Source organism: Mustela lutreola, chromosome 7 (genome assembly GCF_030435805.1).
Source record: "Mustela lutreola isolate mMusLut2 chromosome 7, mMusLut2.pri, whole genome shotgun sequence".
Classification (NCBI taxonomy): Eukaryota; Metazoa; Chordata; class Mammalia; order Carnivora; family Mustelidae; genus Mustela; species Mustela lutreola.
In genome coordinates this window covers 8,195,312-8,211,294 of record NC_081296.1, presented here as the reverse complement: position 1 = coordinate 8,211,294, position 15,983 = coordinate 8,195,312, and the positions used below count along the sequence as shown (strand labels likewise).

Sequence of the window (15,983 nt, the reverse complement as noted above, 5' to 3'; positions counted from 1 at the left end):
GAGGCCTCCTTCTCAGGCACAGGTCCTGGGGAGCCGGCTGCCAGCCCCCTACCCGAGGCAGGGGCTTCCTGTCCCAAGGGAACCTCGGCCCCGCGGAGGGCCTAGGGCAGAGGGTCTAGGGCGGGAGAGTCGACAGGTATGGAGTTTCCTGACAGGACACCGGCCAGCAGAAAACCATCCATCTTGGCTTTAGTCAGGCCCCACCGCAGACCTCAGCCCTACAGCCAAGCGAGATCCTGAGCAAGGGGGACCGCCCTGCTGGAGAGCAGGCCTGAAGGAGTAGAAGCCCTCGGCTTGTCCTCCTCTTGGGGCTCCCATGTCCCATACCCTGGGGCTTGTCCCCAGCGGCTGCCTCCTTCCACAGCCCACCGCTCCCCCAAGGAGGCCCTAGAATTCCGTGGGAGACAGCGTTGGGTCCACCTGGAGGGAAGCAGGTCATCACCTGGTCCTAATCCCCGCCCCCACCCCGGATGCAGTCCCAGGGTCCTAGGAAGAGCGGCATCACCACGCTGGAGACCAGGCCTGGTTTGCATAGTCTGCACGTTTAATCACTTTAAAACCTCTAACATTATCTCGTGTCCATTAAATAGAACCAACAATGCTGGGCCTGTTTAAATTACAAGAAAAAAAAAAAATCACTGGGCACCAACCCAGTATCTTACAAAATTAGCCAGGCTGGCCACAAGGGTGGGGGGTTGGGAGAGGAGGGGACACCCCTGGGCAGGTGGCTGGGTGCCAGCAAGGGCTAGGGGAGAGAGAAAGAAAAGAGGGCTCCCGGATGGGAGGGGACTGATTGTCCTAATGGGAGGGGTGCGAAAGGCACGTCAGAAGAGGGGGACTTAAGGGGGCAGAACAGGTCAGTGCTTTCTCCACAAGGGCACAGTGTTGGAGGGGGCTCAGTGCCACTGCCTGCCCACCCCTGGCACTTGGAGAACCAGTGACCCATGAGCCCTTGGCACGATGAGCCCCATCTGAGACACAGATGACAGCCTGCCCCTCCCCCCCACAATCCCCTTTCCTAGGGCCCACCTGGCTTGCCCGCCTGCCTCTTTGGGACTTGGGGCTCAACTCGTCCTCACTCCTCAGCAACATGCTGCAGCCCCCCCACACCTCAGGGCCAGGGTAGCCGGGGGAACAGCAGAGTGGACAGTGGGTGTGGGAAGGTGGGTGGTCCAGCTGCTACCCCCATTAAAAATACAAAAAAAAAAAAAAAAAAAATCAGCATCTAAAGTGAAATAATCACAAAGTGAAAATATATCCTCAAACAGCCCCTGAGATCCCCACAGGGGAAAGCAGCATCGGGTGGGAGGCGGGAGAGGCCGGCCGGGCCACCGTCCCTCCCCACCACCCACCCAGGGGCTCCGGGACTGTGAGTGCCAACAGCCCAGGCAGCCCCGGGCTCAGAAAACAGGGACTTGGGCCCTGGCAGGAGGGGAGGAGGCCCGAGAAGGTAGGGTGGTCAGGACACCAGCACGGGGCTCGGTCGGGCCAGCCACACTTGGCGGGCAGCCAGCTGTGGTGGAGGTGGGCAAAGGGACACACACACGCGGGCGCACCCTGGAAGCACCTGCCTTGCCTTGGTCCCTTCCTTTGATCACCACTTTCTCGAGAGGCTCACCAGACTCGGGGGACAGGGTTGGGGATACAAAAGCCCTTGGAGAGGTGGCCTCCTCCTTCAAATACCCCCTAGGCCAGCCTCCCTGCTGCCTGGATGGGGACCATTATTGCTTCAGAGGAACAGGGAAGGGACAAGAGCCGCAGCTCGGTCAGGAATCCCGGAAGAGACGCAGGGGATCCCGGCTGGGGCCTGGACCTTGGAAAGCTGTCCTAACGGTTCCACTCCTTTCTCCACGCAGAAGGGGTGCTAGAAGTGGGGTGAGGCCCTCCCCTGCTCCCCAGCTGGTCCTGGGGCCCCACCTCAGGCAGCCAGGGGGCCCGAAGGTAGGGGTGGGAAGCAGTCTCTGCCCCTTGCCTCCCAGCTGGGGTCCAAACCCAGCCCCAAGATAAAAAAATACTTTGGTGAATTAAAAAGTGCCCAAGGAGGGGATGGGCTGGAAGGGGCAGGCAGTAGGCGCTCATCAAAGGGCGCTCTGGTCTTTGATAAAGGCGGTCCTCTCGCCCCGGCCCTCGTCCTCTTCTGAGTCCGACGGGCACTCTTCCTGCCAGGCTTCGGGGGGCAGCCCCTTGTAGGAGATGAGGCCGCGGTCCATGGTGTACACCTTCACCCCCCGGAAGCTGAAGCCGGAGCGCAGCTGCAGGACCAGGAAGACGGTGACAAAGACCAGCACGATGAAGGCGCAGCTGAGGCCGGCCACCACCTCGGGCAGGTGTGAGGGCAGCAGCCCTGCCCGCGGCCGCGGCTCCGCCTCCACCTCTGTGGGCAGCCTCTGGGGCGGCGGCCGCTGCTGGGGCGACTCGCGGCTGCTCTGGCTCTGTCGGGAGCACGTCTGCTCCACGGGGTCCAGCGAGGCATGGCTGGGGCAGCTGAGGCAGTCTGTGGGGGCCAGCCCCTGGCAGGTGGCACACGAGCTGTGGCAGGGGGTACACACGCTGGCCCGGATGGTCTCCACATCGTTCTCGGTGCTATAGTGCGTATCGAGGACTTGGGGCGTGAAGCCTGGTGGGCAGTGCTGGACACAGGTCTTCTGGTGCAGGGAGAAGCCTTCCTCGCACACTGCCGGCAGAGGAGGGGACATGGGTGTCAGCTAAGCAGGCAAGGCGGCCCTGAGCAGCCTCCAGCCCCAAAACCACGGTCATCCCGAGCTCTCTTCAAACCCCTTTTCCTCCTAGCACTGGGCTGCAAGACAGGTTCCCTCCGTGCCCACCCCCTCGAACCTCAGGCCCCGAAACCCCGAAACAGCCACCACCACTGACCCACGCAGGCCTGGCTGGTCGTGAGGGTCTTGCAGCCACTGCTCTCGGGAGGTGTGTGCGGTCCCTCGGGGGCTGTGCCATACAGCACAAGGGTGAACTTGGTCAGCGTCCCTATTCCAGGGTGGGGGAGGAGGCGAGAGTTAGGGAGCACCGGCACTGCCCCCGGAATCCCAGGCCCCCCCAGCTCCCTTCTGTGCCCCCCCCCCGGCCCTCACACAGCCCCAGTACCGTAGTCGTTGGCTTCGCTGGTGTTCTCGATCTCCAGGACCCACTCGCCAGAGGGGTCCTCGTCCCAGGAGTGGGTCGTCATGAAGGCCCAGTCGCTGAACCCCTCTGCAGAGTAGTCGTGTGGCCTGGGGGGGAAGGGTGCCCATGGCTGTTGGAGGCCTCTGGGGGACCCCCGCGAGCAGCCAGGGCACACCAAGGCCGCGACACGTGGACTATGCACCCTCCCCCAGTGCAGCACCGGCCCCACTAGGCTGAAAATGCCTATAGCTGTTGTTTCCCAGTAGGCCAGGTGTTCTCAACCAGAAAATTCTGGAAACGTGCAAAGTCTGGACACGGGAAGGCACACTACTGGCACATAATGAGTAGAAGCCAGGGATTCCTTTGATGTGGGACAGTCCCTAGGACCAAACGGTCCCTCCTCAAGTGCCAACAGCACCTCCACTAAGAAGAACATGGTGGCCACTAAGACTCTGTGACAAGTCCAGGAGGGTGTGAGTACGCGAACGGACGTGTGCGAGTATGAGGGGCAGGGCAAGCTGGCCAGGGGAGAGGGCAGGCACCTGGCGGCCAGCAGGGTGGAGCGGGTGCCCATGGGGCTGACCAGGTGGATGGCCAGGTCGCCACGGCGATTGTAGGACAAGGTGAGGCGGGCCTGCACGTGTTCCAGCCGTGTGATGTGGCTGGGCTCCCCCAGGCAGGCGGTCACCGTCTTGCGCACCTCCAGCCGCTTTCCGATGTCCCTGTGCAGACAGTAGGGACAGTGTGCCAGCCTGGCCAGGAGGGCGGGGCCGCACCCCCAGCAAGCCTCAGGCCCCAGCCACCCCTCCCAGCCCAGGGCCGGGCCTCACTTGGGCTCAGTGAGGATGTCGATGATGCATTTCCTCTGGGGGGGCACCGTCGTCCAGTTCTGGGCCAGGGTCACCATAGCACCTGCGTCCAACAGCCCATAGCCATACGAGTGGCTCACTGCGGGGCAGAGAAGGCGGGCTCAGCTGGGAGGCAGAGAGCCCCCCACGCCCAACCCACATGCTGGGCCACCCTGTCCTCACCTTTACGGCCCACACCGTTGGTGGCCCAGTCATTAGCATTGAGGTGGGCGGGCTTCGAGGTCTGTACCACCAGGTGCTGCATGTCCCGCCAGGTGAGGTTCTTACTGCAAAGGGGGCAGGGAGAGGTGGGGCTCAGCCTCTCTGGAGAGAGGCCAAGGGCGGTCCTGCAGGGGGCGCAGGTGGGGATGAGGTCGCTGCACCCTCCGACTTACTTGGCTTCCAGGGTGAGAGCAATGATGCCGGCTGCCAAGGGGGCAGAGGCCGAGGTGCCCGTGTGAGACTCCGTACACTTCTGCCGCAAGTCTGTGGTCACCTACCAGGAGAACGGGTGGAGGGACTAGAGAGGCCACCAGCCTGCCCCCTGCTCTGCCCACAGGCCCAGAGCACCCACGGAGGGCCGGGGAGCCAGGGCCAGGACACCTGGGGCCCAGCCGCGGCCTTGCTCACTTGCCATGAACAGGCCAATGCCTGGCCCTCCCCAGGTCTCCGTTTCCCATGGCTCGAGGGGCTGAGCGCCAGGCTGGAGACCATTCGAAGCCACGCACTTCCTTAGAGTCTCCACTTCTCGGGGGCGTCAAAGAGCCCCATGGCCCCATCCCTAGCCTCAGGGAGCCCCGGCTCCTGTTCCACCATTCCCTGGCCACACCTGGTCTGGAAAAGGGGCCCTGGGTGGAGCCCACAGGCAGCCCCCCGCCCCTGGGGCGGGACTCACGATCTGCTTCTCGTTCTGGTTGCCGCTGCTGTATGTGGTGGCCAGCGTGGACGAGCAGGCCTCGCTGTACCAGGGCACGTTGCCCAGCTGCGTGGCGCTGCTGATGGACAGCGTATAGATGCTGTTGGTGTAGCCGTCACAGTTGCAGCTGTCGTGCTCCCGGCCCCCGTTCCCCGAGGCCCACACGAAGATGGAGCCCAGCCCCCCGCGGCCCTGTGGACAGAGTGGGCCGGGGTCACTCGCAGACGGGGCCCGGGGGAGGCCTGGTGGGAGGGCACTGCCGGGCACTGGGCCCCTCGTCGCACACGTCACCCTACTCCGCACCCCGTGAGACCCCTGCTGGGTTGGGCACTTGGGCAAGTCTGTCTGTCTATCTGGAACCACAGACCTAGGCTGTTGCCAAAGCGTCCAGACCCGGGACTGCAGGAGCTGGAAGTTTGAGGGTTTTCCCCTTGTTTTTCTCTGTTGCTATCTGTCTAGTGCATTAACGTTTTATTTTTATTTTTATTTTTTTAAAGATTATTTATTTATTTATTTGACAGAGAGAGATCACAAGTAGGCAGAGAGGCAGGCAGAGAGAGGGGGGAGGCAGGCTCCCTGCTGAGCAGAGAGCCCGATGCGGGGCTCGATCCCAGGACCCTGAGATCATGACCTGAGCCAAAGGCAGCGGCTTAACCCACTGAGCCACCCAGACGCCCGCATTAACGTTTTAATAAACGAGCCTCATATAAAATTAAGGTGTAATGCAAGCATCCACAAACAGGAAGAGGAGAACGGGGGAAGCGAGCTAGGACAGCGAGCAGACAGCCCCGGGCCTGGCCCGAGAAGGCTGTGTGGGGACCCCCACCGCACCTGGCTAACCCCCCGGAAGAAGGCCTCCTCGGCGAGGCGGGCAGGGCCATCCACGGTCTTGCCGTCGTCCTCGGGGCCCCAGCTAGCGCTGTAGATGTGGATGTGGTTGGGGTTCAGGCCCAGCGAGCGGGCCTCCACCGCGTCCGTCACCTCGCCGTCCAGCATGCGCACCCCTGGCCGCGGAGGGGGGTGAGGAGAGGGATGCTGCATGGGTCTAGCCGCCGGGGCACCCCCCCAAAGCACATCCAGCCCTGCACCCCGAGGACACACAGAGGAAGGCAGAGGCTGGAGCTGGCCAAGAGCCGGAAGGGAGAAAGCGAACACACCCTGCCTTCAACCACACAGCCTGGCCTGGAACAAGCCTCTGCACTCCCTGGGGTGCGCGGGGGCCAAGGCCGGCCCTGCAAGGACTCGAGGGCTCAGAGTGGGCGGCAGGGATTCAGGGAGGCTCCTGCTGAGAGGCCCTCACCTGGCCTGCAGCATGGGCGGCTCAGCTCTGCGTGGTCCGGGAGCCTCTAAGGAACTGCCCCGTGGTGGGAATAGATGGGCACTGGCCAGATGGGACAAAATCCCCAGCAGGGCCCTCCCCAGGACAGGGTGGCCACGGCCCACACCCACCTCCAATGCGGGCATTGTAGGCCACACCTACGCCACAGACACCATTGTTGGCCACGGCAGCCACCTCGCCGGCACACCGTGTGCCATGCCTGCCGGGGACAAGAGCACAGCATTAGCAGGGGACAAAGTGTGGTGGAGCAGTCAGAGGGACCGGATAGGTCAGTGTAGCCCTCCAGCTGCGACCTCTGTGCCCTCCCATGCTCTCCGCTCCACGGCCACCCCTGCTCTGACCAGAACTACAGCACGACCCAGGGAAACGGGTCTTAACCCGGGCTCAACCCCGCTCTCTCAGCGGAAGGGAGGAGACACCAGGCGGGGCCGGGGGGCCTGCCATAGCTCACCTGTTGTCATTCATCTGTGTGTACCGAGGCTGCGGGTCAGGATCCTGGTCATTGACATCGAAGCTGGCCCCAGGATCCTGGAGAGGACATGGCCATCGTCAGGAACAGTCTGACCAACTGACAGAACAGGACCGCCCCAAGACACCCCTCTCCGGGATCACGGCCTCCCTCCCCCACCTCCTCACATAATTGCCTGCCAAGTCTGGGTGGTTCTTCTCGATGCCGTCGTCCAGAATGGAGACCACAATGCCGTGACCCGTGTAGCCCTGAGCCCAGGCCTCCTTCACGTTCAGGTCCCGCTGGGTGACGCCAGACTGCTGAGAAACCCGCCCCAGCACCCCAGCACTTACAAGATGTGGTTGGCTGTGTGAGGTCAGGGGTACGCTGAAGAATCCCGTCACCACCCCCGAACCTCCTTCTCTACCCGCCCCTGCAGCCACAGTGCCGTCCCCGGCTGCCTGGGCTCCGTGGGAGGGTCGAGAACTCGGGAAGGGCGCCCCCCAGGCTTAGCAGGAAGGGGCAGCAAGAGAATGCTCGGCAGGGAGAACGAAGTAGGCCAGGAGGCCTCCATGTCAGCCTCAGCCTCCCGTGGGAGCCCTCAGTGGCCAGATGGGTGCCACGGGGGAGCAGGACCCACGACCCGAGGAGGCCGCGTACCAGGTACCACTGCTGGGGAAATTTGGGGTCCGTGGGCTCCTGGTACACATCCCGTTTGGTCCTTCGCTTGGCCACCTGCTGCTCCAGCCACTGCACCTGTGAGGGAGTGAGGGTGAGCAGGTGAGGGTGTGGGGGGTGGGGGGGCGGTGGTTACTCAAGAGGCTCCAGAGAGGGAAGGGTGGCAGCCAGAGGGGCTGGGGGTGCACTCACTTGAGGCTCCCTCTGCAGCCGGCTGTGCCGCGGGTGGTGAGGCGACAGGGACCGCTTTGTCACCGCTCGATGCCAGAAGTGGTAATAGTCGCCGAAGATCTGCGACAGAGCAGGGAGGCTGAGCCGGGCTTTCCATCTGTCAGTCCCCGGGGAGGCAGCGGACGGGGGTGGACAACCGGCTGCAAGGGGAGGCTCACGACGCCAGGGGGTGGTGGGGCATCTGCTCCCGGCCTGGGACCGGCCAGGGGGTGCAGGGGACAGAGAGGGACCCACCCTCCCTGGCACAGTCTGGTCTCCCAAACAACCTAGGTTGGAAGCCAGAAGGCAGGATGAACCCCTGCTCCCATCCCCACCCACCCCTACCCCCGGCTGCCCTGAATGTGCCCCCACCCAGACAGTCCCGACAAGGTAAGCCCACAGTCCTGGGCCTGGGGCCCGAACCCCTGCCCTCACTGGCCCCACCCCCAGCAAGGTCCTGAGCCAAGGCCAGAGGTGGTCTGCCCTGGTCCTACCTGGCCCAAGTTGAGGAAGCCATGCTTGCGCGCCAGGCGGTCAGCCACAGCAGGGCCTCCGGGAATGTGCACGGCCCAGGTGTTGGTGTAGACCTTCTGGGCGCGGGCGTCAGCGGCCAGCAGGACCAAGGCTCCTGCTGCTGCTACCACCCATAGCAACCAGGGCCTCAGCTCCATGGGGGGTACAGGTGGCCGGGACCCCGGAGCCCCCGTCTCCTTGGCCTGGTCACAGGGCCTCGGCTCCCGCGTGCTTGCTCACTGCCTGTGGCCCGGGGCTGACTGGCGGGGGCATGGGGCCGAGCGGGGCAGGGCTGTGAGGGGACGAGGGCTGCCAGCTCTGAGGGGAACAAGGGAAGAAGAGGGGGAGACGGTCAGTCCCTCCCCAGCCATGTGCTAAAGCTGCCTTCCAAGCCCCAGGGCTGCTAGATCTAGGCCTGAAAAGGCCTCCTGGGGAGACGGGTGAGAATCCAGCCCCCCAAGGTCAGCCGGCCAGCCAGATGGAACCCCCAAACACACACACACACACACACACACACACACACACACACACACACGGCTCCTAAGCCTCTCTCCACATAAGAATACGGAAGTGGGATGAAGTATCAGGCTTGAGTCATCCAGAATCAGAAACAACAACAGAATAAATGTTCAGCACAATCAAAGTAAAAAAGAGATGGGTTATAAAGCAGTATGTACACATGACCCCATTTTGTTTTTAAGGAACTATTTATACATGTATATTTATATATAACCACAAAACAAAATCTGGAAGGACACATGCTGAAACGTTAACCAACGATTCTCTCAAGATGGTGACGATTACAAATAACTGTTATTTTCTTCTTTGTGTCCTTGCATGCTTTCCAAATTACCCAGGTATATTTGACAAAATGTCTTTTCAAAGTTTTTTAATGGGTGGTGTCCACCCAGCTTGCCAGGGGCTCCTGGCTCAGGAAAGCAGACACAGCCACAGGGAGTTACCTGCAAAGACCCACAGCCCCATGGGAAGAAACAGCGGGTGACCCTGGGAGGGATGGGGCTTGGGGGGCTGAGCACAGGGGATCCCACTGGCTTCACCTCCCTCTAGGGACAGACCCCAGGCCGGTGGCCATCATCAAAGTAGGGCCCAGACTCTTTCTAGGCTGTTTCCTGGGGAACACTGCCCCCCCTGCCCTGCCCAGGCCTGGGTGCAGGGCCCCCAGCGGCCCCCTTGTATTCCACGCCCACCAGCCTTGCATCATCTGAGCCCAGGCAGCCAGAGCAAACACTGGCTGCTGAGCCAGGAGCGCCAAGGTGAGGCTCAATCAATAGTCTGCCTGTTGTTTCTCCTCCTTCAGCAAACAAGCAGCGGGACCTCTATGCCTGGGGCCACATAACTGTCCCCACACAGGGCCCCTGACTAGCCAGAACCCAAGCCCCTGGGGTGGGGAGCTGCTCAGGGAGGCCCCAGTAGGGCCGCTGGAGGTATCCTGTGTCAGTGCCAAGCTCATTGAGCAGAGAGCCTGCCCAAAGGGCCCCAGATGCCCCCACCAACTCTCAGCCCCAAAGGAGATTACTCTGCCAGGCAGCAAAAAGGAAGCTCCCCAGTTCGCCCCAGGCTGTGGGGCGCTGAACAGGCAGGCTCACCACTGGGAAACCTCACCCCTCCAGGGGCTCCCCTAGGCCATGACCAGCCTCACGGAAGGAGGGCCGCCCCTACAGTCCCACTCTGCAGGCTGGAAGGGACTCAACACACAATTCCCAGGGTATTTTCAGTTTACACCAAAATAACCTGACAGCTGATGGCGGGAGGCATCCACAATACGGCTCCTCCTCGCCCTGTTACGGGGCAGAGTCCACAGGGCTCCAGGTCAGGCCCGTGATGCCTTGGGCGTCCAACTTCCAGAAAGCTAGTCTTAGCAATAGCTGGGTGGCCAAACATAGGCCTTAGGCTGTGAAGAGACCCAAGCCTCTCACTTAATAGTGGATGTGGGGCCCTTCGGGCAGAACCAGGTAGGAACCAGACAAGGCCTCTTCTGGACACTGCAATAGCCACCTCTCGGTCCAGATGGCAAGTAAACCTCCACCCGACCCGGACCCGGACCACAGTGCTGTGAGCCCTGCCGAAGCTCCCAAATCAAGACGGGCCCATTGAGGCCCAGCTCAGGTTCCAGCACACTGTGAATGGAGCTGCAGCTGCTCGGCATTAAAGGTGATTAACCAACTATTTACCCTGCAGCCCCCCAAAAGAAAGCAGGCTTCCGACACAACCCAACAGTCCCCGGAGAAAGGGCCTGCCTTCCTCTGCCCAGCATCTCCAGCCGCGGGGAGCTGTGGATATGGCTCCCACACAGCCCCCAAGCCCCCACACATCCCTACCTCAGCAACCTGGAGGGAGGGAAGATTTCTCACCCCCCTCCCTCCCCAAAGAGCAGGCACTGAGAACAATGAATGAATGGGCTGCTCCCCACCCCCATCCCAGACTCTGACTCACCCTCAGAGTCCCAGTTCAGCTCAAACCTCCCCTCCCCAAACCACCAGGCTTGCTTTATTTCTAGCCTCCTGTGATGCCCCCTCACATGGGACTGGGCTCTAGGCTGTGGCCACGGAGAAAGCTGGAACTGCTCTTTCTGGCTGTGTTCCTGGGAAAAGCCATTTCTCCAGAGGTCCCGGGAACCTCTAACACAGAGAGCAGCTCTGAAGCGTTAAACTGAACCTACTACCCCCTGGGCGGGCTGCTGTTTCCTAGGCACTGAGGGTCTGGTGTGGACTAGATTCAGTCTTTCTAGCAGAGACACCAAGCCAGGTCACCAAACCTGAGAGGTGCCCCCGAAATTCTGATTTTCAGTCTCTGCTCAACTAATTTGCTGTGTGATCTCAAACAAGTTACTTCCTCTCTCTGGGCCTCAGTTTCCTTGGTGGTAAAAACTGCTAGATCTGAGATTTTCCAACTTTTTTTTAAAAGCCACATTACACACATACACCCCCCCCCTTTTAAAAAATCAAATCTTACATGAAAGCCCCACATAGGAAACGGTAAAATTTGGGCTGTTCCGGTTGAAACACGTCAAGCTTGGCTACTCTCCTGCGCTGTGTCCACACCTGGCCCGCAGCTGCTCAGCCCTCACCAGGCCACATCACCTGGGTTCCCCTCACACTTCCCAAGTCAAAAATAGGATTCCAACACCCTCCAGGGCAGAGGGTCTGCACCTCCCCTCCCCACCGGCGGGGCAAGCGGAAAGCAGGTACAAACCAGACAAGTGACTGCCGTCAGACCTGTCTGGCGAGCAGGCGGCCCCGCGGTCCAGCCACCCCACGGGGACAGAAGGGGCCTGGGTCAGGCCTCGGCGGGAGGCAGCCCCAGCGCCTACCGGAGCCCGCGGGACCCGCACCTGAGTCTCTGTCGCCCAGGTGTGCGGGCGGGGGCGAGGCCGGGCAGGGAATAATCCCCTCCGCCCCGCGCCCCGCCGTTCCTCCCCCTCCCCGGGGCGGCGGAGTAGGCGAGCCGGCGGCGGCCCCCGGCGGCCAGCGGGGAGGCGGGAGCACCCGGCGCCTCTGGAATTCTCTCCCCATCCCGCCCCCGGCGGGGGCCCCGCAGGCGCTTCCTGAGGTCAGAGGGCTCGCCCCGGCCCCAAGCGGAAAAGTACCGGCCCCGGTAGGGGCCGGGGACCGAGCCGGGCCCGGAGCGCTCAGGTGGGCTGCAGGGCGCCCTTCCTGCTCCCCGCGGCTCCACCCTCGGGCCGGCCCCCGAGCCCGTTCCGAACGCCGCGACGGGCAGCCGGGGCCTGGGGGCCCGGGTCAGGCCGGCCGCGACCCTCCCCCGCCGGGGCGCCGGGGCCGAGGAGCCCGCTCCCGGGGCACAGCGGCCCAGTCCGGCCGGCCCTCCCCGGGCCCGGCGCGCTGCCTCCCCGGGCCCCGCGCCCGCCTGCTTACCCGAGGGAGCCCGGGCGGGTAACTTTTCCAGGCGAGCGCCGCGGCGGCTCGGGCGCCCCTCGGCCGAGCGGAGAGCCCGGCGGCGGGGGGCCTGGGCTCGGCGCCGTCCCCGCGCCCAGCAGCAGCGTCACCGCGCGGAGGCGGGGAGGCGCGGCGGGCGGCCTCGGCCCGGCCCGCGACCAGGGGCAGGGCTCGGCCTGGGCTCCGGCTCCAGCGCGGGCGGGGGCAGCGGCCGGGCCCCGGCGGCGCTGCTTGTTTACTCCCGTCGCTGTCAGCGGCTGCGGCGGCCCGGGCTCCTCCTCCTCCGCCGCCGCGCCCCTCCCCCTCGCGGCGCCACCTCCGCGCTCCCGGCCCGCCGCCGCCGCCGCCGCCGCCGCCGCCGCCGCCGCCGCTGGCCCGCCGCGCACGCCGCCCATGCCGCCCGCGCCCCGGCCGGCGTTCGGAGCCCGAGCCGCGCGGACCCAGAGCGCCGGGCCCCGAGCCCAGGCCCTGCGGCCTTCTGGGGCGCCCGCTTCCTCCGGCGCCCGGTAGGGGCAGGTAAAAAGTGGGGCTGGAGATCCCAAAGCCTTGGCGGCCGCCGGGCACGTCCCCACACCCCCACCTCCCGGGCCCAGCTGCCCCGCCCCCGCTCCCGGCTCTGCGCGCCCCTTGCTCCCGGGGCAGGCGGAGGCAGAGACCGGAACTCGGAACCCTTGGCTCGGGCTGCTTAGTACTCCGAGCTCAGTGTCGGTTGCATTGCGGGGGAGCCGGCCCTCTCTTTCCCGAACCCCCACGACTGTCCCATTCCTGAGCCAGAAATTTGGGCATGACCCAGTTAAGTGTCCCGGGGTGACCGACCTGGGGTAGCTCCCCCTGAGGTCGGACCTCAGCGAGCGGGGCACACCTTCCCAGGGCCTACAGTTAGAAGAGTCACGACTGTTTGCATCTATGTAGACAGGTGGATAAGCTGAAAGAGCAGCCCACGCCTTTTCCTTTTTTTTTTTTTTTTTAAAAAAAGCACCAACCGCGGACCCGGCACGGGGACAGTCCCTTTAGGTTGCCTCCTTCTTAAATACATTATTTAATTCACATAATCCTTCCAAGCCGACATTATTAATCCCATTTTACAGATAAGGAAACTGAGGAGCACAAAGTTAAATAATTTGCCCAAGGCCCCCCACCTAGCAGGCCTCAGAGCTGGAGAGATCTGGGGTTTTGGCAGAACCTGATCCAAGCTACTTGCCGTATACCAACGAGCTCCTCTCCCTCCCTGGGTCCCTGCCCTAGAAAACGTCTGTGCTACTTGGCTGAGGCCACCACTGCTTGAGCTGAGAAAGAAAAGAGGGGAAATGTGGCCAAGAGCTCCCGGGGCTCGGTTATTCCAAGGTCGTAGAGCAGTCTCTGCCCATCCTTTCCTGCGCCCTGTGAGACTACCTTGTGCACAGTCCTATCCTTGGCGTCCTTAAATGGAGGCGGGGGGGGGGGGGGGGGGGGTTGATGACAAAACCGAACAGGCTCACCAGGAGCCAGGAGCTATTCTCGGCTCTTTTCCACGTGTTAACTTATTTCTCCCTCCCCACAAACCCCGCCAGGTGGGTACAAATACATTCTCCTTTGACACGTTTTATGTAGCACTGTTTACATTTTACAGAAGAGGAAACCGAGGCCCAGAGAGGTCAAGTATTCTCCCTAAGGTCACTAGGTGGCAAGTCAGCTGTTAAGCCCAGTTCAGAGCCCCGTGGCCCTATTTCACACCCCACCACCTTAGACAAGTTACTCCATTCTGAGAGCCTCCCCTGGCTCCTCAGTCAAGTGGAGATGGTCCTCATGGAATGCGACGAGGTACCACTGGGACACCCCTTCAGATGCTGCAGAAACTGGAAACTCTGGTTAGGATGCAGGGGTCCCGAAAGTCGGGCTGGGAGCTAAGTCTGGTTTGTTCCCGCTTGGGGTGGGAACTTCCCTCATGAGAAGCTGAGACTCCTAGGGGCCACCCTGGGGTAGCCCCATTTGGGAGAACAATGCCTGTGCAGTCAGACTGAGGCAGGAAGTGAGTCATGGTTCTTCCTCAGTCTATGAGCAAGAGAACCCCATTGAGAGGAAATTGGGACAGGGCTAGCCCCACCTTAGGCTTGGAGTCCCCCACATGTCCTCTGGCCTAGACGTAAGGCCCAAGCAGAAAGAGAGAGAGACTGGCAGCCTCCAGGTGCCCCACCCTTCCTGGAGGCTGGCCCCGGGGGTGCCACCGTGGGTCTCAGGAGGGGGAGGGCTGTCTCAGAGGGCTGCCACCCCGGAGGGGCCGGCCTCTCCCATCCCGTCTTTGGCAGGAAGTGCGATTCCTTCAGCTGTGTGGCTCAGAGGTGCCTCATTTGTGGGGAGGAGGGAGAGGACCGAGCGAGTGAGCAGCTGTCCTTGCTTTGCCCAGACCATCTTTACCTCTGTCCCTCTCCCACTGGGGAGTTTCACGCACAATCAATAGTATTTTACAACAGGCCTCTTGGCAATACAACAGGCCTCTCGGCGGAAAATGAATATGGAAGCCAATCCCCTTGAGACGAGCCTCCCTCCGGAGAGAATCCCACCTGGCCACAGCTGGTGACAGTTCTCTCCCCCAAACAAGGCCTAGGGCCATGTATTGTTCTCTGGATCCCGCCCAAGCATTTCCCTGAGGCCTTAACTCCTGAGGGAGCGAAGCTGCCCCCTGAAGCCCGGTCCCCCCCTGACCGAGGGCCTTCAGAGCCCAGGGCTCTCCGGAGCGGGTTATCAGTTTTACACAGCGGCGGGCAAGATGGTAGCAGCACGTGACAGGAGCCCCGAGCAGGAAGGCCTGGGAGGGGCGGGTAAGAGCGGGGCCGGGTAAGGCCTGAGGGATGAAGGGGCTGTGAAAGGGGGTTCCCACCTTCCCAGCAAGGCTCAGGGAGGAAGGCTGCAGCCAGCCAGGCTTCTCTTGACCTTCAAATTGGGGGGCAAGGCTCCTGAGGGCAACCACCGTCCTGTGGCTCCGTCCACCCGGGTGCTCCCATGTCCCCTGAGTGCTCCGGGGGGGTCCATTTCTCCCCAAATCTCCTCCCCGCTTTCGGGCACCTCAGAGCCCTCCACAGCAGCGCCCACACCTGGTTTTAATCAAACCCGTCCGTGCATGCACAGAAGGGCCTCTGACAAAATCTAACGGGTACGCTCTCTGAGACGGTGGGATTTGGAGAGCTTTTTAAAGTTTTCTTCCTTTTTGCTTACCTGCGTTTTCTGGAATGTCTACAGTAACTTTTCTAATAAAATAATTAAACCTTGAAGTCATGCAAAATTGAATAAAGCACGCCCATACTTCACCAGCTAGCGCCTGAACACCCGGGGTCCATCCTGAGCGCCTCGCCGCCCGCTGGGGGCTACAGCCAGGCTCCTCCTATCTGGTCTCAGGGCAGGGCCTAGCCAGTTCTGGCTAAACCACTTTGGGAAAACCTCCTTTATATGACAGTCAAACAGGGTGTCTGTGGGTGTGGGGAGGAGCCAGAAATGATTGGGTGCTGACATCTGGTCACGCTGGGACAGGATCGCAGCATTGCCAGCTCTCCTCATTTTACCAGTTATTGGGGTGGGTCTGTGCTCACCTTTGCCTTATGGCTCTGCCACGTCCCCAAGTCACTTACCGGTTTAATGGCTTCCCTCTGCCCACTTTGTGTCTTCTTCCTTGTCCTCAGTGCCCAGCCAGTGTTACCCATAGCTGGGCGCCTGACAGGTGCTTTGGGTGCAGTCTCGCCTGGCAGACATTCATTGAGCACCTGCTGTATGCGGGAGCCCTAAGCACGGAGTCCCTTAGAGCTTGTTCTCAGGAAGCCAGCGACCGCCTCTGCTGGGGTTGGAAGGACCTGCCTGTGAGGACACCAGTGTCCCTGGAAATCTGCACCCTCCCACGGCCTCGCGGCTCCAACAAACCCCCGCCCTTCCTTCTCCCTCTTGATCCAGAAAAGTAAGACAGTCCATTTTCATCTTTTTTTTTTAAGTTTTTTTTTTTTTTTAAGATTTTATTTATTTATTTGACAGA

The 15,983-nt window shown here is 62.0% G+C and overlaps 1 protein-coding gene across 3 annotated transcripts; it reads right to left on the bottom strand.

Annotated features, from left to right (window-relative positions):
- Positions 1 to 522: 522 nt before the first annotated feature.
- On the bottom strand, positions 523 to 15,303 carry FURIN (furin, paired basic amino acid cleaving enzyme). Of its 3 annotated transcripts, none has more exons than XM_059179954.1 (16): positions 15,179 to 15,303; positions 8,054 to 8,390; positions 7,542 to 7,640; positions 7,332 to 7,427; positions 6,860 to 6,991; positions 6,675 to 6,751; positions 6,334 to 6,422; positions 5,716 to 5,888; positions 4,864 to 5,076; positions 4,364 to 4,464; positions 4,152 to 4,255; positions 3,951 to 4,068; positions 3,663 to 3,842; positions 3,103 to 3,227; positions 2,875 to 2,985; positions 523 to 2,674 (listed from the first exon to the last, which is right to left on the bottom strand). In XM_059179954.1, the coding sequence occupies exons 2-16, from the start codon at positions 8,228 to 8,230 to the stop codon at positions 2,079 to 2,081; spliced, it is 2,391 nt and encodes a 796-aa protein (XP_059035937.1). In that variant the 5' UTR covers positions 8,231 to 8,390; positions 15,179 to 15,303; the 3' UTR covers positions 523 to 2,078. The 3 variants fall into 3 exon arrangements, with proteins under 3 accessions (XP_059035937.1, XP_059035936.1, XP_059035938.1); XM_059179953.1 differs by lacking the exon at positions 15,179 to 15,303 and adding an exon at positions 11,966 to 12,267; XM_059179955.1 differs by lacking the exon at positions 15,179 to 15,303 and adding an exon at positions 11,966 to 12,267 and having other exon boundaries at positions 6,860 to 6,988.
- Between the last annotated feature and the right edge of the window lie 680 nt (positions 15,304 to 15,983).